General features: G+C 44.8%; 1 protein-coding gene across 2 annotated transcripts in view; it reads right to left on the bottom strand.

Moving 5' to 3' along the window:
• Positions 1–27,959, bottom strand: part of LOC137320768 (organic cation/carnitine transporter 2-like) — a 91,315-nt gene that overhangs the window by 8,198 nt on the left and 55,158 nt on the right. For both annotated transcript variants that reach the window (XM_067982563.1, XM_067982562.1), the window contains 4 exons: positions 23,019–23,233; positions 21,416–21,598; positions 10,349–10,484; positions 3,255–3,412 (listed from right to left, as the gene is read on the bottom strand). In XM_067982563.1, the coding sequence (XP_067838664.1) occupies positions 3,316–3,412; positions 10,349–10,484; positions 21,416–21,598; positions 23,019–23,233 (631 nt within the window). In that variant the 3' untranslated portion in view covers positions 3,255–3,315. The remainder of the gene's footprint in view (positions 1–3,254; positions 3,413–10,348; positions 10,485–21,415; positions 21,599–23,018; positions 23,234–27,959) is intronic.

The raw sequence follows: 27,959 nt of genomic DNA, 5'->3' as shown, positions 1-27,959 counted from the left end.
TATTTTCAAACTTTATATATATTGATTATAAAGATTAGACACTACCCTTTTGATCCTTTCCCTTTGAATGGAGTTGCTCCTATCTGACCCTTTTACTGCTTGCCTTTCTGAATCAACTATCAAGAGCAAAGAAACCATGGGCGTCATTTTAGCACCCGCTATCGGGTGCGTTCCTGGCGGGTGGGCTCCGAAAATCGGAGAATCCCGGCGCGGGACAGGAGCCCGCCTCGAACCCGCGCACTTCCGGGTTCCCCACTGACGCGCCGGCGTGCGCGCGCAGCCCCCGCTGGTGGGAATCCCGCTGGCTTTAATTGCCTGCCACTTGAGAGTATTTACCTTGGTATTTCAGGTCATTAACAGACCTGATTAAGGGATTAAGTGAGGAGGGGTGGGATTTTAGAGCAAACTGGGGCTGTTTCCCACACTGGGGGAAGCACTCCCAGGTCAAATGGACCTGTTGCAGCCATCAGCCTGTGGCAGCTGCAAAGGTCCATTTGACTGGTAGTGGGGGAGACCCTCACCCATTGCAGGAGGCCACTCTGTCACTTGGGACAAAGTTTGGCCTCCACCACCCTCTTCCTGACAGTCAAAGTCACCAACCTGCATACTTACCCCGTGGTCCGGAGACATGTACCTACCTTGCGGACCCCCTCAGATGTACATCTTGTGGTTGGGGACCGCCATAGCTGCAGTCATGACCTCCTCGGAGGGCGAACAGCATCACCAGCCTCACCAGCCTCGCCATCCACGCCGTCCACCTCTGACACGTGGAGCTCCACAACAGAGTGCTGTGGCACATCCACCTGTACAGCAGGAGGGAGGACTACCGCAGAGAGAGATGTGTCGCAGAGGGCACTACCCTCACCACAGGGTCCACAGACCGAGGCTCAGCCTCCTGGACCTCTCTGAGCAGCAGTGCACACGGAGGCTCAGAGTCACCCGACATGTAGTCGTGGACAGCTGCAGCCTCTTTCATGCCGAGCTGCTCCTGGCTGGCCCAAGCACCATCTTCTTACCTGTCGCTGTCAAAGTCACCACTGCCCTCAACAACTTCTCCTCCGCATCCTTCCAGGGTGCAACCGGGGACATCGCCGATGTCTCTAGGTCGTCTGCGCAAAAGAGCCCTGCAAATACACCTACATCCACTCTGCAGTGACACAATGGGTAGCATCAGTTGTGGGTCCTCATAGTGATCCTCAGGAGAGGGCATTATTGCACAAACCAGACAGGATTCGCGAAGACATGGCAGTAGTGGTGCCAATATAATATGTAATGTGAGTTGGTCAGAAATTCATTATAAGTAACACCCGTGACAAACCCTCAAACACCCTTGTGCATCCCCTTCATGCTCACGACACGTTTGCCTTACACTGCCTACTGCACATATGAGATGCATGCCCTGTGGCTGCAGCACAGGTAGTGGCAGGTTGGGTGAGGCTGACCGTGAAAGAGATGCATCAGAGGGTGAGTATGAGATAGAGCCATGAGATTGTATGAGGATTGGGTTGAGTGGTTGTGGTGGGATGAATACTGGCGAGGTGAGTAAGTGCAGGTAAGATGAGGATGAGGTTTGAGTGGGTGTGAAAAGTGATGTGATAGAGTAGTGTTGGCAGTGCAGAAGGAGATATGGGGTGGGGGCGGTGATGTGGCAGACGGAGTGTAGGGGAATGAGTAAGTGTACTCACTTCGGCTGACCTACTTAGGTCATTGAAGCGCCTCCTGCACTGTATGCAGGTGCGTGATATGTTGGTGGTGCTGGTGACCTCCTCTGCCACCTCGAGCCAGGCATTCATGGTGGCAGAAGCAAGCCGCTTTCTCCCGTCCACCGGGGAGAAGATCTCTGTCCTCCTCCTCCTCCTCACCCCATCCAGTAGGACCTGGAGTAAGGCATCATTAAACCTGGGATCAGCCTTCCCCCTGGGCTGCTCCATGCTGTAATTTTGCCTATTTTCTGCAGCATCAGTCAGTGGAGGACTGCCCCTTTAAATAGGGCTCCTCCAGTTGACAACCGATGATGCAGGTGCGCAGTCTGCCCGCAGCGCAGCTTTCTAGCGCGAAACCCGGAAAGCCAAGGTAAGTGGCTTCAATTTACTTACGATCGCGTGCCAAACCCACCGATTTCACTGGGCGCATTACCCACGCGCCCAGTCGACCCCCCCGCTGTCAATCCGCCTCCCTCCTAATATCTGGCCTAATGTGCTCATTGTTTTGTGTGGGTGCCAATATATTTTGCCCAATTTATTTAGCACAAAGGGTTTTTGCAGTTGGCAAGGTATTTTTAGGAAAAAATGTGGATGCCCCCAAACAGCAGGGCTACAGGACTGCACTGATCAAAAGCAAAATAATTGTGGACCCACAATTTTGTTCATGCAAGAGAGTCATCCCAGGCTTTACCATATCTCCTGGTGGTGACTGATTTACAGCAACATTGCAAGAAGCTTGAGAGGAGATTACTTATACAACTATTCTCTCGGGTGTTGTCGGTGTGGGGCCTGGGAAGATCAGGGGGTAAGATAGAGAGAGTTTGTGCTAAAAAAAAGACCCTCTTATCGTGTTTGGAGCTGGAGCGATAACAGATTCACTTGAACACTTCATGTTATTTACTGTTAATTGAAATATTTTAAAAGTCAGTAACAGCAATTTTACCTTTTGCTTACATATATCATGAGGTAATAGAAGTTGTACCTGCAAAAGCATTGTTTTTGAAAAAAAATCAAATCCAGAAATAACTTTGTTGAGACAGAACTCACATATTCAGGATTTGTGGTCAGTTAGGAGAGGAAAGGTTAACACTGAGGTTACCGACGAACACATATTTTCTCCCCAACTGGTTATCATTTTATCGCATTCACTTGGGTGGCCTTTACTTTGCTTTTAATGGCATAAAGTGGCCTATGTCACCAAAATCAGTATGTGGAGTATATGGGGCAAAATTACAATTTAAAACATAATTACAAGAACCAAGTAGGTTGATGAAAAATATAATTATAATCTTCTCTGCTACAATGTTTTAATAATTAAATTAAGACTCTTGATCCATTAATGCCTTGTATTGACATTTTTCTACAGTCTGTCTTGTAGCACATTTCCCTTTTATGCACGAGCAGCGATCCATCAGTGATTTAAGAGTGAGGCAGGCCCCCTAGTGGCAGGCTCGAGAGCAGTATTGAGCATGACCCAGGAGTTGTGGGGAGAAAAATAAGATAAGGAGGATGGAGGAGGGGGGAAGGAATAAAGAAAAACGAGAAAATTACCTGCATTTGACGAAGTAGCTGCCGATTTCATTGCAGAATGTAGCCCAGCTGTGGAGGTAAGTCAGGAAGTGTCACCTTCCTGAGGGCAATTGTCCCGGTGTGCAGTTGTCCGGAAGAAGGAATGAGTGCAGCGGTGCAGTTTGACAGAGGTGCAGCAGCTTAAAAAAGGAAATAGATAGACTGAATATAATTTGCAGTTAAAATCTATTAATTTATTCCTCATGCCATACTGTTTTGACATTTTAAAGTTTTGTAGACCCATTAGATAATGTTATCAGACACCAATTTTTGTTTGCATTTTTCTTTGCCAATATATATATTTTAAAGGAAACAGCTAACTTGTTATGAAGATCTCCATTACATTTTAGTAATATAATTAAAAGTGGATCTTTAAATTCAGGGTGTTTCTGTAACTCATTTTTAGCAAATAAAATGTACCCCTTACATTTTCTTTCAGTAATTGCAAGAGTAATAGTCACACAGTGACAAGGTTATCATCTGGGCAATGTTTTTATTTTTACAATTTTGTTTTGGTTTGAGTTCATTAGCAATAAATTCAGAAATCAAAATTTCTAAGATCTGTTTTGGAGATAATCCTTTATACTTTTGATAACTGTGCCCCAAAATTTGTGACCATCTGGTTGGTTGTTATGTTATTGTGATTTAGTTTTTGTATATTTCCTGACTGATTCATTTTTTTTTTGTTGATGAATTTTGTGCTCATCAAGGCAAAAGATGTTAATGTTGGTAAAATGAAAAACTTTCCCACTTCAGGCACCCAGAGGTTAATTTTAAACGGGAGTCGGGAATAGGGTGGGGGGTGGAATTCCTGACGGGAAGCCCGGAAGTATGGATTTCCCTGATGTACTAACAATTTTGATGTAAGGACGTCTTTCATTTTTTTTTGTAGGTTTCCCACCCGACCGACCAGCCTGATTGACAGGCTGGCCATCAGTCGGACGGGAGAACAGCCAGGGAGCGGTTGCCAGCAGGTAAATCGTAGATGGGGGGGGTTTGGTCATCGGGGGGTGGGTCGGGATCGGGGGACATCAGGCGGTCGGCCATCGGGGGGGTCGGGGGTCATTGCGGAGTTGGTCATCTGGGGGAATCATCCGGGGGAGGTTGGGAGTCATCAGGGTTGGCGTCATCGGGGTCAATGGGGGATCAGATATCGGAGGGCGGGGGGTGGTCGGAAATGGTGGCGGGGTCGGAGATCATGGGGGAGGTCGGTGATCGAGGGGGGGATTGGAGATCATGGGGGGGGGGGGGGGGGGGTTCGGAGACCGTGGTGGGGGGGGCTCGGAAACCGTGGGGGGGGCCAGTCGATCACGTTTGTGGGGTGACGCAGGTGAGCTTGTTGGGCCTGTGGCAAGCACTCCTGCTCCTCCTGGCCCACAAGCAGTACAATAAAGGCACTTATTTGTTGATCCCGGCCTTCTTGCCTCCTCTCACGTGGCGTGAAGCAGTAGGCCCGGGAATCCCAGCCCCTAGGAGTTAAAAATAAAAAACCTGTCAAAATGGAGGCCCGCAGCCTCCTTAAAAGCTCTCACTGACCGACCTGCCTCCTGAGAGCGGATTGGTCGCCCATCCCTCGACCCACTTCCATTAAAACCCGAAGTGGATGGGGTGGAGGCAGGTTGGGGTCGGGTTTTAGTTTTTTATAACTTTCACCTTTCCACCCGCCCCCAACCCACCCAATCATTGGGTTACAATTTACCCCCCAGTTTGAGAACCAGTACCTCCAGGTCACTTATAGCATTGCTAGATAAAGGCACAGCCTTGGAAGAACAACTATGGCACTTTCCATTTCCCACACCAGCCATCCTTGGATTCTGAGTGAGATTGTTCTTGTTAAAAAAAAATGTCGGTTTCCATTATTGAAACTTATTTACACAGAAGTAAATTTACAATAAATTTTGCTAAAGACTCATTTCTACATTCAACAAGGGAGAGTAATGTTTGTGTGTGCACGTGTCCATTGCTCTCCTCCCCATTCCCTTTATTCTATTCCTTTTAAAATGTTGTTCATCTGTAATTTCTTCTGGTTCTGACGAAGGGTCCACACCTGAAACATTAATCTATCACGTTTATCCGTACAGCTTTGACACTGGCATCTACTGGACAACATGGAAGATTGTCCAGATCTGTCCTATCCACAAAAATCAGGATAAATCTAACTCGGCCAATTACCACTCAATCAGCTTCTTTCCAATCATCAATAGTACCATCAAGCCTAATAATGTGCTCACCAATATTCAGTTTGGGTTGTATCAGAACCATTCATCACAGCCATGACATGAACATAAGAGCTGAATGCCAGAGGAGAGAGGACAGTAGCTGTACTCAACATCAAGGTAGCATTCAACTGAGTATGGCATCAAGGAGCCCTAGCAAAACCGAAGTCAATGGGGGTCAAAGGGTAAACAACCAGTGGCCAGAGTCATAGTTGACACAAATGAAGATGGCTGTGATTGTCGCAGCCCAAGGATATTGTTGTAGGAGTTCCTCAAGGAAGTGCTATTGGCCCAATCAACTTCTCCTGCTTCATCAATGACCTACCCTCCATCAAAAGGTTAGGAGTAGGGCTGTTAGCTGATGATTCCACAGTGTTCAGTTCCATTCACACCCACTCTGATAATGAAGCAGCCTGTGCCAGCTATAGAAGGACCTGGATAACATCCAGGCTTCTTCTGACAAGTGACAGGTAACATTCACATCATATAATTGTTAGGTAATGACCATTGCCAAAAAGGGAAAGTGCCAACTTCCCCAAGCCTTCTGTAGCATCATTACTGCCCATTATCAACACCTAAGGGGTTACTATTGACCAGCAGCTTTACTGGACCAGCCAAATCAACACCATGGTTATAAGAGCAGAACAGAGGCTGGTTGCTCGCTGACAAATGGCGCACCTCCTGACTGCTCAAAGATCTCCACAAGGCTCAAGTTAAGAGTGTGATGAAATATTCACAGCCTGGATGGGTGCAGCTGCAACAGTCAAAAAGCTTTACACCATCCGGGACAAAGCAGCTCGCTTGATCGGTGGCCTGCCATTGGATGCACTATTCATCCCGTCCACTGCTGGTGCACTGTGGTCGCGATATGTACAATCTACACGATGCGCTGCAGCAACTGACCAAGATCACTTCAACAGCATGTCATAGAATCACAGAATCATCGAAAGGTTACAGCACAGAAGGAGGCCATTGGGCCCATCGAATCCAAGCCGGATCTATGCAAGAGGAATCCAGCTAGTCCCACTCCCCCGTCCTTCCCCTGTGACTTCTACCATCGAGAAAGACAAGAGCAGCATTATTGTGGGAACACCATAATTTCCAAGTTACCATCCAAGTCACACACCACCCTGACTTGGACATATGTCACCATTCCTTCATTATCATTGCACCAATATCCTAGAATTCCCTATTAAACACCATTGTGGGAGCACCATCACCACAAGGACTGCAGTGATTCAAGAAGGCTCACCATCACATTCTCAGGGCAACTAGGAATAGCCAATAAATGTGTCCTTATCAGCATCATCCACATCTTGAGAACAAACTAAAAAAACCTCTTTGTTCCATTACTTCAATAAGACATTTCCTTCATCAAAAGAGCCAATAGAGGAAATTGATACGAGTGTGTCAAGTACTTGTACAATAATATTGCTTTTCCTTGAATCTGTGTAAGCCTTTCCTTTTAGCTTGGTATTGTCTCTTACCTTGTTTGTTGAAACATGAAAACATAGAAAATAGGAGCAGGAGTAGCCATTCGGCCCTTCGAGCCTGCTCCACCATTCAAAATAATCATGGCTGATCCTCTATCTCAATACCATATTCCCGCTCTCTCCCCAAACCCCTTGATGCCTTTTGTGTCTAGAAATCTATCTAGCTCCTTCTTAAATATATTCAGTGACTTGGCCTCCACAGCCTTCTGTGGTAGAGAATTCCACAGGTTCACCACCCTCTGAGCGAAGAAATTTCTCCTCATCTCGGTCCTAAATGGCCTACCCCGTATCCTGAGACTGTGACCCCTTGTTCTAGACCCCCCAGCCAGGGGAAACATCCTCCCTGCATCCAGTCTGTCTAGCCCTGTCAGAATTTTATACATTTCAATAAGATCCCCTCTCATTCTTCTAAACACGAGTGAATACAGGCCAAGTCGACCCAATCTCTCCTCATACGACAGTCCTGCCATCCCAGGAATCAGACTGGTGAACCTTCGCTGCACTCCCTCTATGGCAAGTATATCCTTTCTTAGGTAAGGAGACCAAAACTGCACACACTACTCCAGGTGTGGTCTCACCAAGGCCCTGTATAACTCACCGTGGTTACTTAACTAAACAAATGAAGCCTTTGCTTTTTAGAGGTATGTACTAGTTTTGCATCATATCAAATACTCCTTTGAATACTTCCCAATGTTTGTAGGTTTACCCATTAACATTCAGCCGAGTTTACTGCTATAAATGTGTTTCTCATCCCTTCAAAGTTTGCTTCACTTAAATTTAAAACCTTGGTTTGTGACTCTCCTTTCTATCTCTCAAACCTATTACAGTCACTATTCCCAACGTTCCCTTACCGTTAGATTGTTAACTAATTCTGGTTCATTACTTATCATTACATCTAGTATGGCCTGTTTTCTTGTCAGTTCTAAAACAGTTTTGTAGAAAACTGTCCTGAATTCTACATACCACATAATAGGCTTGTCAGCAAAGTTGAAGCCCATGGAATAAAAGAGGCAGTGGCAGCATGGATAGGAAATTAGCTAAAGGACAGGAAACAGAGAGTAGTGGTCATCGGTTGTTTTTCGGACTGGAGGGAGGTATACAGTGGGGTTGCCCAGGGGTCGGTACTAGGACCACTGCTTTTTTTGATATATATTAATGACTTGGACTTGGGTGTACAGGGCACAATTTCAAAATTTACAAATGACACAAAACTTGGAAGTGTAGTGAACAGTGAGGAAGATAGTGATAGACTTTAAGAGGACATTGACAGGCTGGTGGAATGGGTGGACACCTGGCAGATGAAATTTAATGCAGAGAAGTGCAAAGTGATACATTTTGGTAGGAAGAACGAGGAGAGACAATATGAACGAAATTGTACAATTCTAAAGGGGATGCAGGAACAGAGAGATCTGGGGGTATATGTGCAGGTCGTTGAAGGTGGCGGGGCAGGTTGAGAAAGTGATTAAAAAAGCATATGGGATCCTGGGCTTTATAAATAGAGGCATAGAGTACAAAAGCAAGGAGGTTATGATGCACCTTTATAAAACACTGTTCGACCACAACTGGAGTATTGTATCCAATTCTGGGCACCGCACTTTAGGAAGGATGCAGTTACTGCATTTATACAGGGCCTTGGTGAGACCACATCTGGAGTATTGTGTGCAGTTTTGGTCTCCTTATCTGAGGAAGGATGTCCTTGCCATGGAGGGAGTGCAACAAAGGTTTACCAGACTGATTCCTGGGATGGCAGGACTGATGTATGAGGAGAGATTGGGTTGACTAGGCCTATATTCACTAGAGTTTAGAAGAATGAGAGGTGATCTCATCGAAACATATAAAATTCTAACAGGACTAGACAGACTAGATGCAGGGAGGATGTTCCCGATGGCTGGGGAGTCCAGAACCAGGGGTCACAGTCTCAGGATATGGGATATGCCATTTAGAACCGAGATGAGGAGAAATTTCTTCACTCAGAGGGTGGTGAACCTGTGGAATTCTATACCATAGAAGGCAGTGGAGGCCAAGTCATTAGATGTATTCAAGAAGAAGATAGATATATTTCTTAATGCTAAAGGGATCAAGGGATATGGGGAAAAAGCGGGAACAGGGTACTGAGTTAGACGATCAGCCATGATAATTTTGAATGGCGGAGCAGGCCCGAAGGGCCGAATGGCCTACTCTTGCTCCTATTTTCTACGTTAAGGATATGAAGGCCTTAGAGAGGGTGTAGAAAAGATTTACTAGAATGATTCCAGGGATGAGGGACTTCGAAATCATGAAGGGTCTAGACAGAGTAGATAGAGCAAAACTGTTCCCATTGGCGGAAGGATCGAGAACCAGAGGACACAGATTTATGGTGATTGGCAAAAGAACGAAAGGTGACGAGGAAAAACTTTTTTACGCAACGTGTAGTTATGATGTGGAATGCACTGCCTGAAAGGGTGGTGGAAGCAGATTCAATCATGGCTTTTGAAATGGAATTGGATAAATACTTGAAGGGAAAAAATTTGGAGGGCTATGGGGAAAGGGTGAGGGAATGGGACTAACTGGAGTCCTCTTGCAGTGAGCTGGCACAGGCTCAATGGGCCGAAAGGCCTCCTTCTGCGCTGTAACCATTCTATGATTTTATGATTCTATGAATACATTCTAGAAATTCATTGCACTTACTACTTGAGCTGTTCTAGTTCTCCCAGTCTATGTGAAAATTGAAGTCTCCCATTATAACCACATTGGTTTTGCTACATGCTTTCCTGATCTCCATATTTATATATCCCTCCACTACATCACTACTATCAGGATGTCTATAGACAACTCCTACCAGAGTCTTGCATCCTTTGCTGCCCTTTTATTCTACTCATGCTGTTTCCACAGTTTGATGACCCTTACTAAAATTCCTTCATTTTACTGATATAATTGTTTATTTTATCAATATTCCTACTCCCCCTTCTTTCCTAATTTCCCTGTCCTTTCTAAAGATCCTATAGCCTGAAATATTCAGCTCCCAATCATGCTGAGCTTGTCGTGAGGTCTCTGTAATCTACATTATACCGTTTAAGCTGAATTTGTGCTTCTAACTCAGTTGTTTTATTTCTTATGGCTATGTGCATTTGTGTACAGAACTCTTATTTGGGTAACTGTCCTCACCCTGCCCATATGTTCTGCTGGTCTTTATCTCACACTTTCTGACTTAACCTTCCCCCGCCCCTAACTCGTTTAAATCCTTTCCCATGCCTTATTACCCAATCAGCAAGGGTATAGGTTCCTCTCCAGCCCCTCCGAAAAGCCAGCACAATGCTTGTCAGGCCTAAAATAGCTCCAGTTTCAAGCAAACTTAATAAAACATTGATTCTTCACACCATAGACTTACCAGCTCATTGGTTGCATTTGCTGAATTGTCTCTGGGAGAGGCTGGTCACGGGTTTCAGGCAGCAATAAGCCAAATACGCCAGCTGTTACCATTAAACTGCCCATTAGAATGAAGGCCAAGATATTATTATATGCGACTAAAAAACAGAAAGAGACAACATTAGAACTAATGTGAAGCTTCAGTATTCTGTTTTCTGAATTCTGTTTTCTCAATCATAATACAACAAATTTATGATAGAATCACAGAAATTATAGCATAGAGGGAAATAAAATATTAGTCTTGATCTAGTAGAGATCCATTCTGAAATAATTGTTTAATTACAGGCATTTGCGATGAATGCAACCAACATAAATATTATCTTATATGATTTTTCTATTGGATCATGTCTATTATCAATTGTAATGAAGCGGGAAAGTGCTAATGACTGGCAAGTCCTGTGCCCTCCAACTAAACTGGAAGGGCATATTTGGGATTTGGAAAGAGCACTATCCTGAGCTGGTGTCTGACCCATCTGGTAGCAAGGACCCATCTGCATGGAGGTCAGAAAAACTGGTGGAGTATTCTTAATGAACAAGTTCAATGTGAGGAATTGGTCTCGGCACTGCATTGCCTGGTTAATGGTAGGGAAGCAGGCATGGATGGTGCTGGCACTGACTTCCTAAATGCTGCTGTGTGCGAGTAGAGGAAGAACATTAAGGGTCTTGGTAAACAGTGCCAGGAATCACTGTCTTGTACTGGAGATACCCTTGTGAAGATAGTGAATAGGATTCTGTTTAGGTATGCATATCCTCGATGTTCCAGAGAACAGTTAGAGTCATAGAGTCATAGAGTTATACAGCACGGATAGAGGCCCTTCGGCCCATCGTGTCCGCGCCGGCCATCAGCCCTGTCCACTCTAATCCCATATTCCAGCATTTGGTCCATAGCCTTGTATGCTATGGTATTTCAAGTGCTCATCCAAATGCTTCTTGAATGTTGTGAGGGTTCCTGCCTCCACAACCCTTTCAGACAGTGAGTTCCAGACTTCAACCACCCTCTGGGTGAAAAAGTTCTTTCTCAAATCCCCTCTAAACCTCCCGCCTTTTACCTTGAATCTATGTCCCCTTGTTATAGAACCCTCAACGAAGGGAAAAAGTTCCTTAGTATCCATCCTATCTGTGCCCCTCATAATTTTGTACACCTCAATCATGTCCCCCCTCAGCCTCCTCTGCTCCAAGGAAAACAAACCCAATCTTCCCAGTCTCTCTTCATAGCTGAAGCGCTCCAGCCCTGGTAGCATCCTGGTGAATCTCCTCTGCACCCTCTCCAAAGCGATCACATCCTTCCTGTAGTGTGGCGACCAGAACTGCACACAGTACTCCAGCTGTGGCCTAACCAGTGTTTTATACAGCTCCATCATAACCTCCTTGCTCTTATATTCTATGCCTCGGCTAATAAAGGCAAGTATCCCATATGCCTTCTTTACCACCTTATCTACCTGTTCCGCCGCCTTCAGGGATCTGTGAACTTGCACACCAAGATCCCTCTGACCCTCTGTCTTGCCTAGGGTCCTCCCATTCATTGTGTATTCCCTTGCCTTGTTAGTCCCTCCAAAGTGCATCACCTCGCACTTTTCCGGGTTAAATTCCATTTGCCACTGTTCCGCCCATCTGACCAACCCATCTATATCGTTCTGCAGACTGAGGCTATCCTCCTCGCTATTTACCACCCTACCAATTTTTGTATCATCAGCGAACTTACTGATCATATCTTTTACATTCATATCCAAGTCATTAATGTAGACCACAAACAGCAAGGGACCCAGCACCGATCCCTGTGGTACCCCACTGGCCACAGGCTTCCAGTCACAAAAACAACCTTCGACCATCACCCTCTGCCTTCTGCCACTAAGCCAGTTTTGTATCCAAAGTGCCAAGGCACCCTGGATTCCATGGGCTCGTACCTTCTTGACCAGTCTCCTGTGGGGGACTTTATCGAAGGCCTTACTGAAATCCATGTATACCACATCCACTGCGTTACCCTCATCCACGCGCCTAGTCACCCCCTCAAAAAATTCAATCAAATTAGTCAGACATGATCTTCCCTTGACAAAGCCATGTTGACTATCCCTGATTAATCCTTGCTTCTCCAAGTGGAGACTAATTTTGTCCTTCAGAATTTTTTCCAATAATTTTCCTACCACTGATGTTAGGCTCACTGGCCTGTAGTTCCCTGGTTTTTCCCTACTCCCCTTCTTGAATAATGGTGCTACATTAGCGGTTCTCCAGTCCTCTGGCACATCCCCTGTGGCCAGAGAGGTTCTGAATATATGTGTCAGAGCCCCCGCAATCTCCTCCTTTGCCTCACACAGTAGCCTGGGATACATTTCGTCCGGGCCTGGGGATTTATCCATTTTTAGGCCTGCTAAAACCGCCAATACCTCCTCCCGCTCGATGTTAATATGTTCGAGTATATCACAGTCCCCCTGCCGTATTTCTATGTCTACATCGTCCTTCTCCATAGTGAAAACAGATGCAAAAAATTCATTTCGAACCCCTCCTACATCTGCCGGCTCCACACACAGATTGCCATTTTTGTCCCTAATGGGCCCTATTTTTTCCCTAGTCATCCTCTTACCCTTAATATACTTATAAAACATCTTAGGATTGTTGTGGAAGGGAGAATCTTAGTGCGAAAACTATTGAGGAATCTCACTGATATTTATAGTTCTTAAAGTAGTTATTGTCATGGCCTATATATAAGATGCTTTAGTAGCCTGTAATGGAATCTAAAAGGAGCAGACTGGATTCCCCTCTCATGAGGAATGTGAAGGATATTGTCACGTTTTGAGATGTTTACCTATTGGCCTGGAAAGGATTTTATGGTTAATTTTTATTATGATGTTACTATTAAGTTAAATTTGATTCACAAAGGGTTAGCCACCAGAAACACACAGGCTATCTGGGATGGTGTTTACAGCAGATTAACTGGAATACAGGCCATCTCAGAAATGTGTCTCTCGTATATCATATTATAAACAATTTTACAACACCAAGTTATAGTCCAGCAATTTTATTTTAAATTCACAAGCTTTCGGAGGCTTCCTCCTTCGTCAGGTGAACGATGTGAAAATGAAATCCTTGAAATGAAATCACATTTATAATTCACAGAACAATGCTTGGTGCTTACAGACAGTTTTTTCAACTGCCCGTTGCCAAGGCAATCAGTGTGCAGACAGACAGGTGTTACCTGCCAGGTCTCAGAATATACAAATCACCAAAAAAAACAACAAACAAAAAAAAAGAGATAGAGAGGTAAAAACATAGAAAAGACAGCAACTGACCCGTTATATTAAAAACAGATAACATTTGTTCGCTGGTGGGGTAACGTGTAGCGTGACATGAACCCAAGATCCCGGTTGAAGCCGTCCTCATGGGTGCGGAACTTGGCAATCAATTTCTGCTCGACGATTTTGCGTTGTCGTGTGTCTCGAAGGCCGCCTTGGAGTACGCTTACCCGAAGGTTGGTGGATGAATGTCCATGACTGCTGAAGTGTTCCCCGACTGGGAGGGAACCCTCCTGTTTGGCGATTGTTGCGCGGTGTCCGTTCATCCGTTGTCGCAGCGTCTGCATGGTCTCGCCAATGTACCATGCTCTGGGGCATCCTTTCCTGCAACGTATGAGGTAGACAACGTTGGCCGAGTCACAGGAGTATGAACCATGCACCTGGTGGGTGGTGTCCTCTCGTGTGATGGTGGTATCTGTGTCGATGATCTGGCATGTCTTGCAGAGGTTACCGTGGCAGGGTTGTGTGGTGTCGTGGACGCTGTTCTCTTGAAAGCTAGGTAATTTGCTGCGAACGATGGTCTGTTTGAGGTTGGGTGGCTGTTTAAAGGCGAGTAGTGGAGGTGTGGGTATGGCCATAGCGAGGTGTTTGTCCTCATTGATGACATGTTGAAGGCTGCGGAGAACATGGCGTAGTTTCTCCGCTCCGGGGAAGTACTGGACGACAAAGGGTACTCTGTTGGTTGCGTCCCGTGTTAGTCTCCTGAGGAGGTCTATGCGATTTTTTGCTGTGGCCCGTCGGAACTGTCGATCGATGAGTCGAGCGTCATATCCCGTTCTTACTAGGGCGTCTTTCAGCGTCTGTAGGTGTCCATCGCGTTCCTCCTCGTCTGAGCAGACTCTGTGTATTCGCAGGGCCTGTCCATAGGGGATGGCCTATTTGACGTGGTTAGGGTGGAAGCTGGAAAAGTGGAGCATTGTGAGGTTGTCCGTGGGCTTGCGGTAGAGTGAGGTGCAGAGGTGCCCGTCTTTGATGGAGATTCGTGTGTCCAAGAAAGAAACTGATTCTGAGGAGTAGTCCATGGTGAGCTTGATGGTGGGATGGAACTTGTTGATGTTATCGTGTAGTCTCTTTAGTGATTCCTTGCCGTGGGTCCATAGAAAGAAAATGTCGTCGATGTATCTGGTGTATAGTGTTGGTTGGAGGTCTTGTGCAGTGAAGAAGTCCTGCTCGAAATTGTGCATGAAAATGTTGGCGTATTGGGGTGCGAATTTGGTCCCCATGGCTGTTCCGTGTGTTTGGGTAAAGAACTGGTTATCGAAGGTGAAGACATTGTGATCCAGGATGAAGCGGATGAGTTGTAGGATGGCGTCCAGAGATTGGCTGTTGTTGGTGTTGAGTATTGATGCTGTCGCAGCGATGCCGTCATCGTGGGGGATACTGGTGTATAGTGCCGAGACGTCCATCGTGGTGAGAAGTGTTCCTGGTTCAACTGGTCCGTGGGTACTGAGTTTTTGTAGGAAGTCTGTAGTGTCGCGACAGAAGCTGGGGGTTCCCTGTACGACAGAAGCTGGGGGTTCCCTATACTGCCTCCCAAAGATACACAAAGCCAACACACCCGGACGTCCTATCGTATCAGGCAACGGAACCCTGTGTGAGAACCTCTCTGGATACATCGAGGGCATCCTGAAACCCATCGTACAGGTAACCTCTGCAAGACATGCCAGATCATCGACACAGATACCAACATCACACGAGAGGACACCACCCATCAGGTGCATGGTTCATACTCCTGTGACTCGGCCAACGTTGTCTACCTCATACGTTGCAGGAAAGGATGCCCCAGAGCATGGTACATTGGCGAGACCATGCGACAACGGATGAACGGACACCGCGCAACAATCGCCAAACAGGAGGGTTCCCTCCCAGTCGGGGAACACTTCAGCAGTCATGGACATTCATCCACCGACCTTCGGGTAAGCGTACTCCAAGGCGGCCTTCGAGACACACGACAACGCAAAATCGTCGAGCAGAAATTGATAGCCAAGTTCCGCACCCATGAGGACGGCCTCAACCGGGATCTTGGGTTCATGTCACGCTACACGTTACCCCACCAGCGAACAAATGTTATCTGTTTTTAATATAACGGGTCAGTTGCTGTCTTTTCTATGTTTCTACCTCTCTATCTCTGTTTTTTTTTGTTTGTTGTTTTTTTTGGTGATTTGTATATTCTGAGACCTGGCAGGTAACACCTGTCTGTCTGCACACTGATTGCCTTGGCAACGGGCAGTTGAAAAAACTGTCTGTAATCACCAAGCATTGTTCTGTGAATTATAAATGCGATTTCATTTCGAGGATTTCATTTTCACATCGTTCACCTGACGAAGGAGGAAGCCTCCGAAAGCTTGTGAATTTAAAATAAAATTGCTGGACTATAACTTGGTGTTGTAAAATTGTTTACAATTGTCAACCCCAGTCCATCACCGGCATCTCCACATCATGTATATCATATTAGTTTGAGATCATTGGAAAAGGTCATTAACATATTCCATTGATGTTTGCATCTTAATACTAAATCAGTTTTATTCATTGTTTAGCTAGGCTTCCTGCTGTGTTCAAATAATTTAATTGTCAGGCCTCCCAGGAGAGTAGGTTCCACATTCAAGGTGGTGGATTTGACTGGTAGATTGGCCAGTGAATCCATCCATTCATCCATCCTTCCTTCCTCCTTTTCTACTTTGCCATAATATTGAGAGATGGTGCAAGCAGAGGCCAGACTTTCTCTTCCTGTCGTGTTCTGACAGATTGGTCAGGTGTGTAAAAGACATGTCTTCTATGTTTGGGACCATCTGTTTTGCTTTTGCATCCCTTGCAGTGGCTAGTCCAATGCAGCAGGGCAGGCCTCTCATCCACTTTTCTGGTTGAAGGAGGCATGTGGTCTTAGGAGGAGTAGAAAGGAGAGGAACATGGGAGGAAAGATAGTGACGCACTATTCTAAGACTTTCATACTCCCAAAACTTCATTCTAAACAAATGCTTAAAGTAATTCTCAATTGAAAAGAACATTTATGTCTTCTACCTTTCTATTTTCACAAGAGAGAGGCTGATTCTATGCATTGTACAATGTGATTATTTATCATGGACTTTACTAGAAAGGTGACAGCCTCAGCTCAGTGTTCGCTCTCTTGCCTCTGTGTCAGAAGTTTGTGGGATGAAGTCCCACTCCAGAGTCTTGAGTTTATAATCCAGACGGACACCTCAGAGCTGAACAGAGGGAGTGCTGCACTGTCAGAGGTGGCGTCTTTCAGATGAGACATTAAACTGAGGCCCAGTCTGCCCTCTCAAATGGATACATAAGATCCCCTGGCACTATTCGAAGAAGAGCAGGGGAGTTCTCCCAGAGCTCTGGGCAATATTTATTCCTCAACTAACAACACTAAAAAACAGATTATCTGGTCATTTATTTCATTGCTGTTTGTGGGACCCTGCTGTGCATAAATTGTCTGCTGTGTTTCCTATGTTACAACAGTGACTACACTTCTAAAGTACTTCATTGGTTGTGAAGTGCTTTGAGTCATCCTGAGATGATGAAAAGTCCTATATAAATGCAGGTCTTTCTTTCTTTACTAAATTTTTGTGCTGTCACAACTTCATTTGTCAGCTTGCAGTCATCTTAGCCAGTTTTCTTGAACAGTCCTGTCTAACTACTTCCTGCAGTAAACTAATTTTGATATCCTGATATGAATCTGCTCTTTTGTTTGTGTTCAGATACTGTTACATTTCGGGCAACTCCATTATAAGAATGTGTAAAGAAAATAAGTTTCTTATGGATGGATTTAGCTGCCTAAGGCACATAATATGCAGGCAAACCAGTTTAGCTGAACTGATTTAAGGGAACTCTCTGCAATTAATATTATCTAGTTAATACCTTCAAAAAACAGAATGCATCCCACTATATTTCAGTCACGTTTAATGGCTAAATGTGAAGGTTAAATACTTAAACATTAGTAATTCTAGAAGGATTATCTCTTTATCATTTTCAGTGAATTAAGCCTCGTCAAATGAGTAACAGGAACTAAGCCTGATTAATTACAGATGTGTTGTAGCACCCACCAAAAGATTGAAGTCTCTTGTTATGTGGGGTAAGTCAGGTAACTAAAAGATAAGGGAAGAGATTGGTTAATTCAGGCAACCGATACTATGCTACAATATTAAAAAGATCCAGTCATCAGGTCACTGGAGATAGATGTGCAAGATCAGCTCCAAATTTCACAGTTCTCTGATATAATCCAAAAGGGGTCACAGGGAACAAATTTAAAATGATACACTCCTTCAAATGCTGACCCTCCCCACCACGCCCACTGGTATGCATATTCCCAGGGTGTCTGGCACTCCTCTGGTATATTTAGAATTTTTACATTAAAAATGCTGCATTCTAGTCTATTTTAAAACACTATTTAATTTCACAATTGATAGGTATTTAGGAAGTGATTTTCCAAGTACATACTGGTAGCAGGAAACCTTGCCCACTACCAGTGCACATGGGAAAATTGCAGGCTTTTCCAATATGAATTGGCAGCTGACAAGGTTGCTCGCCACCAGTGCAATAAAATGACCCCCTTAGTGTAAAAAAAATTGGAAAAATAAGTGATGCTTGTGTTTATCCATAATTAACATGCTAACCAGATCATCACGTCTTCAAAAAGAACCACTGTCCTGCTTAGAGGCACTCCCCTTCCTTCACACAGGTGGCCTTCCTCCCTCACTCAGGAACTATTCCCTTCTCATGAAGACACCCTTCCTACCTAACTCCCCTCCTACTTCAGAGGTATTCTTCCCCTCTAAGCTCCCACAATTCAGAGGCACCCCCTCCAATTCCCTTTCAGTTCACTGAGGCACTCTCCCCTTCAACCTCCCCCAAGTTCAGAATCACACTCCACTTCTAAGCTTCCCAGTTGCCTAGGGCACTCTCCTCCTATAACCTCCCCAGTTCACCATGGCAATCCCCTCCTCTAAACCTCCCATTAAGACAGACTTTCCCCTCTTAACCGCCCCTCAATTCACTAAGGCGCAGTTCACCCTTTAACCCCCTCCCCTTCTTCTCTCCCATTCACTGTGGCACTCTCCCTCTCTGATGATTTCATTGACAGTCATGGCTGCAGCTGCCAGCTGCCGGTACATCAGTCCTGGAGCAGGATCGGTCCCAGCGTGGATTTTTGATCTATCATGAGACCAGGGATTTTGTCTTGCACCCCACAGCGCACAGCCTGCTCCTGGAACAAAGCAGCAACAACAGGTTCAAGCTGCAGCCAGGATCAGCAGTAAGTGGAGTGGTAGCAATCTCCTGACCAGGTTTCTTGGGGCACAAAGCTCAGCTGCAACAGCTGATCTGCTGCCCATGGAGAATACATTGTCCTGGCTAAGCACTTGATTCTAATATTGACGGAAGGTAGTTAAACCTAATTCCACCATCAGACCCAACCACATAATTTCTTCTTTCGACAAGGACGTAGTCATGCACCACGTCTCTGCACATAAAGCAGACTTTCTGAACACACTGCTGAAAGTCATCCAACTTCCAAGGTCAGATGCAAAAAATCCCATTGAAGTGCAGCAATCCAACCAACCACATCAAGGGCAGGCACAAGAAAGTCAAACAACCCATTTGTAAGCTGTTGATGACAGAAAAGCTACTGGGCCTGATAGCACAGTGCTCTTGAGTGTACTCTTGGGGAATTGATTACTTCCCTGGATCACCTATTTCCGGAGAGGAGGAAGAAAATTGACTGAAAAATTGGAAAAAATACACAGCATTGCTGCTACTGGCTATTGTATATAGCTCATTGAAAATAGTGAATGACATCTTTAAAATCCTGAGAAGCATGCAGGATATTTAATTTGGACTGTATGTGCAGAATTAAAAGATATAAGGGTGAAAATAAGTGTGCAGTTCTACTATAGCTACTGATTTCAGATCGATAGCTATAGTATCCATTTTCAGCCAGCAGCACCTTGTTTATAACGCCTGGTTACAACATTCGGATTATCTCCCATCTGATCACTAATGTCTCTTCAAAGCAGAATTGCATGCACTAGGCTATGATAAATCTGTGCCATGCCTGTTAGTACCCAGTAAAATGTCTCTAGTTCTCCCTGAAACTATCAGAGTTAATTTCATGAAACATCTATTGTTATGAGTCTTTCTGGGTGTACCCTGTTAATATGGAGTTTGAAGTAATGCACAGAGAACATGAAATGGTTTACACTAAGAAAGGTGAAAAAAAGGAAAGGATTTAGATGTCATTATTGGTCATTCACTGAAAGTATCCAGTCAAAGGAATGCTGATCAAGTACTGGGATATATTTTGGTAGTGTTTCATTATAAATTAAAACAAATTGTTCCAGCCTGGTATAGTTCATCACTAAGGCTACATTTGGAATATTTTGTGCACTTTTTAACCTTATTTTGAAAAGGACATCGGTATATTGCAGAGAAGAGTGACAAATGACTGATTAGGGCTCTTAATCATGAAAACTCAAAAAAGTGAATTTGTTTTGATTTGCGAGGGACATAATGCAGATCTTTAAAATCCTGAGAAGCATGCAGGATATTTAATTTGGACTGTATGTGCAGAATTAAAAGATATAAGGGTGAAAATAAGTGTGCAGTTCTACTATAGCTACTGATTTCAGATCGATAGCTATAATATCCATTTTCAGCCAGCAGCACCTTGTTTATAATGCCTGGTTGCAATTTGCATGGTCAGACCTAGTAGGGATCTCTGTGCACACCTGCTTAAACATATGCATAGAGCTCCGCTCCCAGTTCTTAAATTTTAAATATGTTGAGAGCACAGGTGAGAAAGCCTGCACTCTCAGTACATTTAAATAAGCCCTGGGGAGGGTTAGAACGTGTCCAACAAGGCTTTTTAAACTTTGATAGCACACTGGAGCTATACTATATGCAATGTCAAACCAAGTGGTGAGACTGCCTCCTCAAAGGAGTCTTACTGCATTTCCACCAGACTCAGATTGGGATCTGACTTTGGAGATACACTGCAACTTATGTAGTAAACAAACTTCAAAGTGACACTAAAGTTACAGTATAAACATACCCTGACAAGTTTCAAGTGAGACTAAAGATTAGAAGAAATTTTAGAGCCAATTCCATGATCCCATGCTTCCGGTGGGGAGTCGGGATCACAGGAAGCACAGGTCAGAGAATTGGAGCTGCAATATTCTCATCTTATTTCCAACCCACTCTCCCTTCATGAGTCACTTCCCACATGGATCACATAATTAAGCCTATTGATTTTTTACCTTAGAGTATTGGATAGGTGAAACAGATACCAAGCAAAAGCAATTAATGCCATGCTGATTGATAATTGGTTAAGAGTGGGATTTGGGGGTCAGAGTAGATTGTACATGGTCTGCGGAAGCAAAGGACTTGATGAATACCCCTTTCTTGTTCCATGTTTGCTTATCTTATAAGGTCTTCATTCCTTTCTAGGCCATACTTCATCATTACAAAGAATTACACAGAATTTTCATTCAGCCCGACCAGTCCATCCCAGTGTTTATGCTCCACACAAACCTCCTCCCACCTTACTTCATCTCATCCAATCAGCATATCCTTCTATTCCTTTCTCCCTCATGTGTTTATCTAGCTTCCCCTTAACTAATTCATCCCCCTTAAGTCTAACTAATAATTTAGCCTCAAACCTAAAATGCTTGAAGCTTCTTAATAGAAATAATTACAAAAACTTTTGTAAGATTCACATAGAGCTAAAATTTCTCACTTACCAAAATAAGTAAAATATGGAGAGATTATACAGCCGACTCTGGATGCCATGGAACATGCCCCAAGTCCCATATTCCTCACCACAGTTGGATACAATTCGGCTGAGAAAATATAGATTATTGTGTAGGCTGCTGTAGCACCAGATTTACCAATCATCAGCAATATAGTGGTCACAATTTGAAAAGCTGTGAAAATCAGATTAATCAACAGTTAGTATGCACTGAAAGATAATTCAAAATTGTTTGATTGCATCAACTGTTTTGTCATTCCTTTTATTTTCAACCAAAATGAGCAGCAAAAAACAAGCTGCTCCACCAGAGGGAAGAATTTCCCTCCGTTAAACTGGTGGAAATGAGATCTGCCCTAAATTCCTGCCCTACTCCACCCAGATTATACTAATTCTGTGCCAAATTCAGCATGTAATTTCTAGACTTTTGAAATTATGTTATGGGGCGCAATCATATTTTAGTGGAGACTTTACCCATTTACTTTAAACTAAGTGCACATGCACATGCTACCCCAAATTATTCCTCCCTTCAAACAGCACGCATTTGTATAAATTACTCCGAGAATAATTTATATTGCTTATGTCATGTATAAACTTTAATGAGCAAGGGAGAGGTTGTACAGGAACATTGGTAGTGAGTGGGTTGCAGGGAGACTGCAGGGAAATGGGAAATGGGCTGCACAGAAACATAAGGAGCTGGCTGCATAGATACAGTGAGGGCCTAGAGAGTTGGTTGAAGACATACAGTGAGAACCTAGGGAGTTAGTTGCATAGATACAGTGAGGACCGAGGGAGTTGGTTGCATAGATACAGTGAGGACCTAGGGAGTTGTCGCACAGATACAATGAGGACCTAGGGAATTAGTTGCATAGATACAGTTAAAACCTAGGGAGTTAGTTGCAGAGTATACAGCGAGGACCTAGGGAGTTAGTTGCATACATACAGCGAGGGCCTAGGGAGTTGCGGGCAGGGATACAGTCAGGACCTAGGGAGTTAGTTGCCGAGATAGTCAGGACCTAGGGAGTTGGTTGCATAGATACAGTGAAGACCTAGGGAGTTGGTTGAAGACATACAGTGAGAACCTAGGGAGTTAGTTGCATAGATACAGTGAGGACCTAGGGAGTTGGTTGCATAGATACAGTGAGACCTAGGGAGTTACTGACAGAGATACAGTGAGGTCCTAGCGAGTTGGTTGAAGAGATACAGCGTGGACCTAGGGAGTTAGTTGAAGAGATAAAACGAGGATCTAGGGAGTTGGTTGAAGAGATACAACGAGGATCTAGGGAGTTGGTTGCAGAGATACAGTGAGGTCCTAGCGAGTTGGTTGAAGAGATACAGCGTGGATCTAGGGAGTTGGTTGAAGAGATACAACGAGGATCTAGGGAGTTGGTTGCAGAGATACAGTGAGGACCTAGATAGTTGGTTGCAGAGATAGAGAGAGCTAGAGAGTTGGTTTCAGATTGATAATGGTAACCTAAGGACTTGGCTACAGAGAGAGATAGTGCAAACCTAGGGAGTAGGCTGCAAGGACCTTCAGAGTCCTTAGAAGGAAATTGAATACCTGTGTTCAAAATAAAATATATTATTTAAATTCTTACTTGAAGGAACAAACTGGATCAGAAGCAGAACGCTACCACTAAGTAATAACATGGAACCAGTGACGATCCGTCGAGGTGAGACACGCATCAACAACCAGACTATCACATATACAATCATTTCACTAGCCGCAGAGACAAAACAGTTGATGTAGGGGTCTCCATGCATGTTGGGAGTATTGAGGGATAATCCATAGTAACCAATGGTGCAAATCATCCTACAAAAAATAAATATTATTGTTCATAATTGTTTAAATGTTCAGTAAAGTATGATCACTTATATACTGATGGCAGGTCAGTCATGCAAAACTGTAGTCAGGACTGATGGGCACTAATTTAAAAGAACTCATTGATACATTCAGGGTGAAAAAAATGACATTAACAAAACTTAGAATGGCTAATTAAAAATTACAAACAAACAGTTGAAAATCTCAATGATAAGGAGGATGTTTCCCAAAAAGTGTTTCCAACCTGATCTCATTGCTTTGGTAACTGGACTTATTAGGATTGCAACAGTTTATGGGCTCAAATTGCAAACAAGATCATGTATGACATATATGTCATCACCGGCATCTCCACATCATGTATGACATACACATTAATTTGTTTTCGATGCTGGTAAGTTGTTCAAATGCTAGTTAGTCTGGGTACTGGTGCAATCATGCAAGGACAGAAATATCAACCAACATGCTTCTGGTGTGTTCAGAATTACAGCTTATTTTTAAGGTGCAACCTGAAAGGATGTTCTACTAAGTTACACCAATGTGACTGTCTATATATCGTTCTTTGCAATTAATTTTTGTATTGAGCAAAGAACTGGATCCAAGACTAACCTCTGTATCAAGAATGGACAGCAACGTGTTAATTTTAGTAGCTTTATTATACTTCACACAGCTATATTAAAGAGTGTTTAATACAAAGGATTTTCAATATAATATTTATGTGCAAACAACTCTGGTGCATTATGATTTATCACAAAGCACTAATGATTTTTTTCTTAAATTGCTGCTAACCATGTATAATATTGTAAGTGTTCTGGACTGGAAACTTTGGAAAAGTGTGGAACAAATACATTCTCTGGCCCCTGGATATCAATATAAGGCCTGGGAGTTAAAATCTCTCCAGGCCTCGATGTATGAGCTTGTTGCTCGCCCACGCCCCTCGCTCGGACCAATCCCGCTCCAACTTAAAATCAGGGCCTATGCAGTCACCTTCTATATCAGTGTATTAAAGAAAGCACAATACAGAAGATAAAAGGACACAAGAAAATTCCAGAATTGAAAGAGCTGTATCATGAAAAGTGAACAAGCAAATTGGTTCTAGCTTTTCAATCTGCATATGGAATGAGTAAGGACAACTGAGACAGGAAGAAATAGAATAACTTAGAATCAGCCATTCATCCCAAATAGAGTCATAGAGTCATAGAGTTATACAGCATGGATAGAGGCCCTTCGGCCCATCGTGTCCGCGCCGGCCATCAAGCCCTGTCCACTCTAATCCCATATTCCAGCATTTGGTCCGTAGCCTTGTATGCTATGGCATTTCAAGTGCTCATCCAAATGCTTCTTGAATGTTGTGAGGGTTCCTGCCTCCACAACCCTTTCAGGCAGTGAGTTCCAGACTCCAACCACCCTCTGGGTGAAAAAGTTCTTTCTCAAATCCCCTCTAAACCTCCCGCCTTTTACCTTGAATCTATGTCCCCTTGTTATAGTACCCTCAACGAAGGGAAAAAGCTCCTTAGTATCCATCCTATCTGTGCCCCTCATAATTTTGTACACCTCAATCATGTCCCCCCTCAGCCTCCTCTGCTCCAAGGAAAACAAACCCAATCTTCCCAGTCTCTCTTCATAGCTGAAGCGCTCCAGCCCTGGTAACATCCTGGTGAATCTCCTCTGCACCCTCTCCAAAGCGATCACATCCTTCCTGTAGTGTGGCGACCAGAACTGCACACAGTACTCCAGCTGTGGCCTAACCAGTGTTTTATACAGCTCCATCATAACCTCCTTGCTCTTATATTCTATGATGTGGAGATGCCGGTGATGAGACAATCAATGAGACAATTAATGATCCAGAACAGCAGACAGAGGGATCCACGGTACAGCAACCGAAGAGGAAAGAGTCAAACTGGACTCCTCCGGAGGGTCGCTACCCTCAGCTTGACATGTATGCCCAAGCTGTCAGGAAATGCGTCAATGCCAGATTCATCAGCCGCACTCAGAAGACAGTCCAGAATGTCACCCGAGCACAACGCAACGCCATCAACGCTCTCAAGACCAACCGAAACATAGTCATCAAACCAGCGGACAAAGGAGGAGCCATCGTCATACAGAACAGAACGGACTATTGCAAAGAAGCATACCGACAACTGGACAACCAGGAACACTACAGACGGTTACCCGCAGATTCGACCAAAGAACACACCCACCAGCTCAACAAACTGATCAAGACCATCGATCCAGACCTTCAAAGCATCCTACGCACTCTCATCCCACGTACTCCCCGCGTGGGAGACTTCTACTGCCTCCCAAAGATACACAAAGCCAACACACCCGGACGTCCTATCGTATCAGGTAACGGAACCCTGTGTGAGAATCTCTCTGGATACGTCGAGGGCATCCTGAAACCCATCGTACAGGGAACCCCCAGCTTCTGTCGCGACACTACAGACTTCCTACAAAAACTCAGTACCCACGGACCAGTTGAACCAGGAACACTTCTCACCACGATGGACGTCTCGGCACTCTACACCAGTATCCCCCACGATGACGGCATCGCTGCAACAGCCTCAGTACTCAACACCAACAACAGCCAATCTCCAGACGCCATCCTACAACTCATCCGCTTCACCCTGGATCACAATGTCTTCACCTTCGATAACCAGTTCTTTACCCATACACACGGAACAGCCATGGGGACCAAATTCGCACCCCAATACGCCAACATTTTCATGCACAAGTTCGAGCACGACTTCTTCACTGCACAGGACCTCCAACCAACGCTATACACCAGATACATCGACGACATTTTCTTCCTATGGACCCACGGCGAAGAATCACTGAAGAGACTACACGATAACATCAACAAGTTCCATCCCACCATCAAACTCACCATGGACTACTCCTCAGAATTGATTTCTTTCTTGGACACACAAATCTCCATCAAAGACGGGCACCTCAGCACCTCACTCTACCGCAAGCCCACGGACAACCTCACGATGCTCCACTTTTTCAGCTTCCACCCCAACCACGTCAAAGAGGCCATCCCCTATGGACAGGCCCTACGAATACACAGGATCTGCTCAGACGAGGAGGAACGCGATGGACACCTACAGACGCTGAAAGACGCCCTCGTAAGAACGGGATATGACGCTCGACTTGTCGATCGACAGTTCCGACGGGCCACAGCGAAGAATCGCATAGACCTCCTCAGAAGACAAACACGGGACGCAACCAACAGAGTACCCTTCGTCGTCCAGTACTTCCCTGGAGCGGAGAAACTACACCATGTTCTCCGCAGCCTTCAACATGTCATCGATGACGACGAACACCTCGCTAAGGCCATCCCCACGCCTCCACTGCTCGCCTTTAAACAGCCACCCAACCTCAAACAGACCATCGTTCGCAGCAAGTTACCCAGTTTTCAGGAGAACAGCGTCCACGACACCACACAACCCTGCCACGGCAACCTCTGCAAGACATGCCAGATCATCGACACAGATACCACCATCACACGAGAGGACACCACCCACCAGGTACATGGTTCATACTCCTGTGACTCGGCCAACGTTGTTTACCTCATACGTTGCAGGAAAGGATGCCCCGGAGCATGGTACATTGGCGAGACCATGCAGACGCTGCGACAACGGATGAACGGACACCGCGCAACAATCGCCAAACAGGAGGGCTCCCTCCCAGTCGGGGAACACTTCAGCAGTCAAGGACATTCAGCCACCGATCTTCGGGTAAGCGTTCTCCAAGGCGGCCTTTGAGACACACGACAACGCAAAATCGTCGAGCAGAAGTTGATAGCCAAGTTCCGCACCCATGAGGACGGCCTCAACCGGGATCTTGGGTTCATGTCACGCTACACGTAACCCCACCAGCAAAAAAGGGGAAAAAAATTATATGTTTTTTAAAATTCTCTCTCTCTCTCTGCCATTTTGAGTTTCTTTCTGCCTGCCTGTGTAATAGACACAATGTATATCTAGTGTACTGGGACGTGCTGTTCTCCGTGACTGGCCTGTTTGAATAACAACGACACCTTTTGATTGGTGTGATGCTGTCCCAACATAGTATAAGATATGCGATTTGAGAACCTTTTCATTCATTCATCTGACGAAGGAGATAATCTCCGAAAGCTTGTGATTTTAAAATAAATTTGTTGGACTATAACCTGGTGCTGTAAGATTCCTTACACTTATATTCTATGCCTCGGCTAATAAAGGCAAGTATCCCATATGCCTTCTTTACCACCTTATCTACCTGTTCCGCCGCCTTCAGGGATCTGTGAACTTGCACACCAAGATCCCTCTGACCCTCTGTCTTGCCTAGGGTCCTCCCATTCATTGTGTATTCCCTTGCCTTGTTAGTCCCTCCAAAGTGCATCACCTCGCACTTTTCCGGGTTAAATTCCATTTGCCACTGTTCCGCCCATCTGACCAACCCATCTATATCGTCCTGCAGACTGAGGCTATCCTCCTCGCTATTTACCACCCTACCAATTTTTGTATCATCAGCGAACTTACTGATCATACCTTTTACATTCATATCCAAGTCGTTAATGTAGACCACAAACAGCAAGGGACCCAGCACCGATCCCTGTGGTACCCCACTGGCCACAGGCTTCCAGTCACAAAAACAACCTTCGACCATCACCCTCTGCCTTCTGCCACTAAGCCAGTTTTGTATCCAAAGTGCCAAGGCACCCTGGATTCCATGGGCTCGT

This window comes from Heptranchias perlo, chromosome 4 (genome assembly GCF_035084215.1).
Source record: "Heptranchias perlo isolate sHepPer1 chromosome 4, sHepPer1.hap1, whole genome shotgun sequence".
NCBI classification, from domain to species: Eukaryota; Metazoa; Chordata; class Chondrichthyes; order Hexanchiformes; family Hexanchidae; genus Heptranchias; species Heptranchias perlo.
Note: the sequence above shows the minus strand (reverse complement) of the source record. Positions and strands in the feature narration are given on the sequence as shown.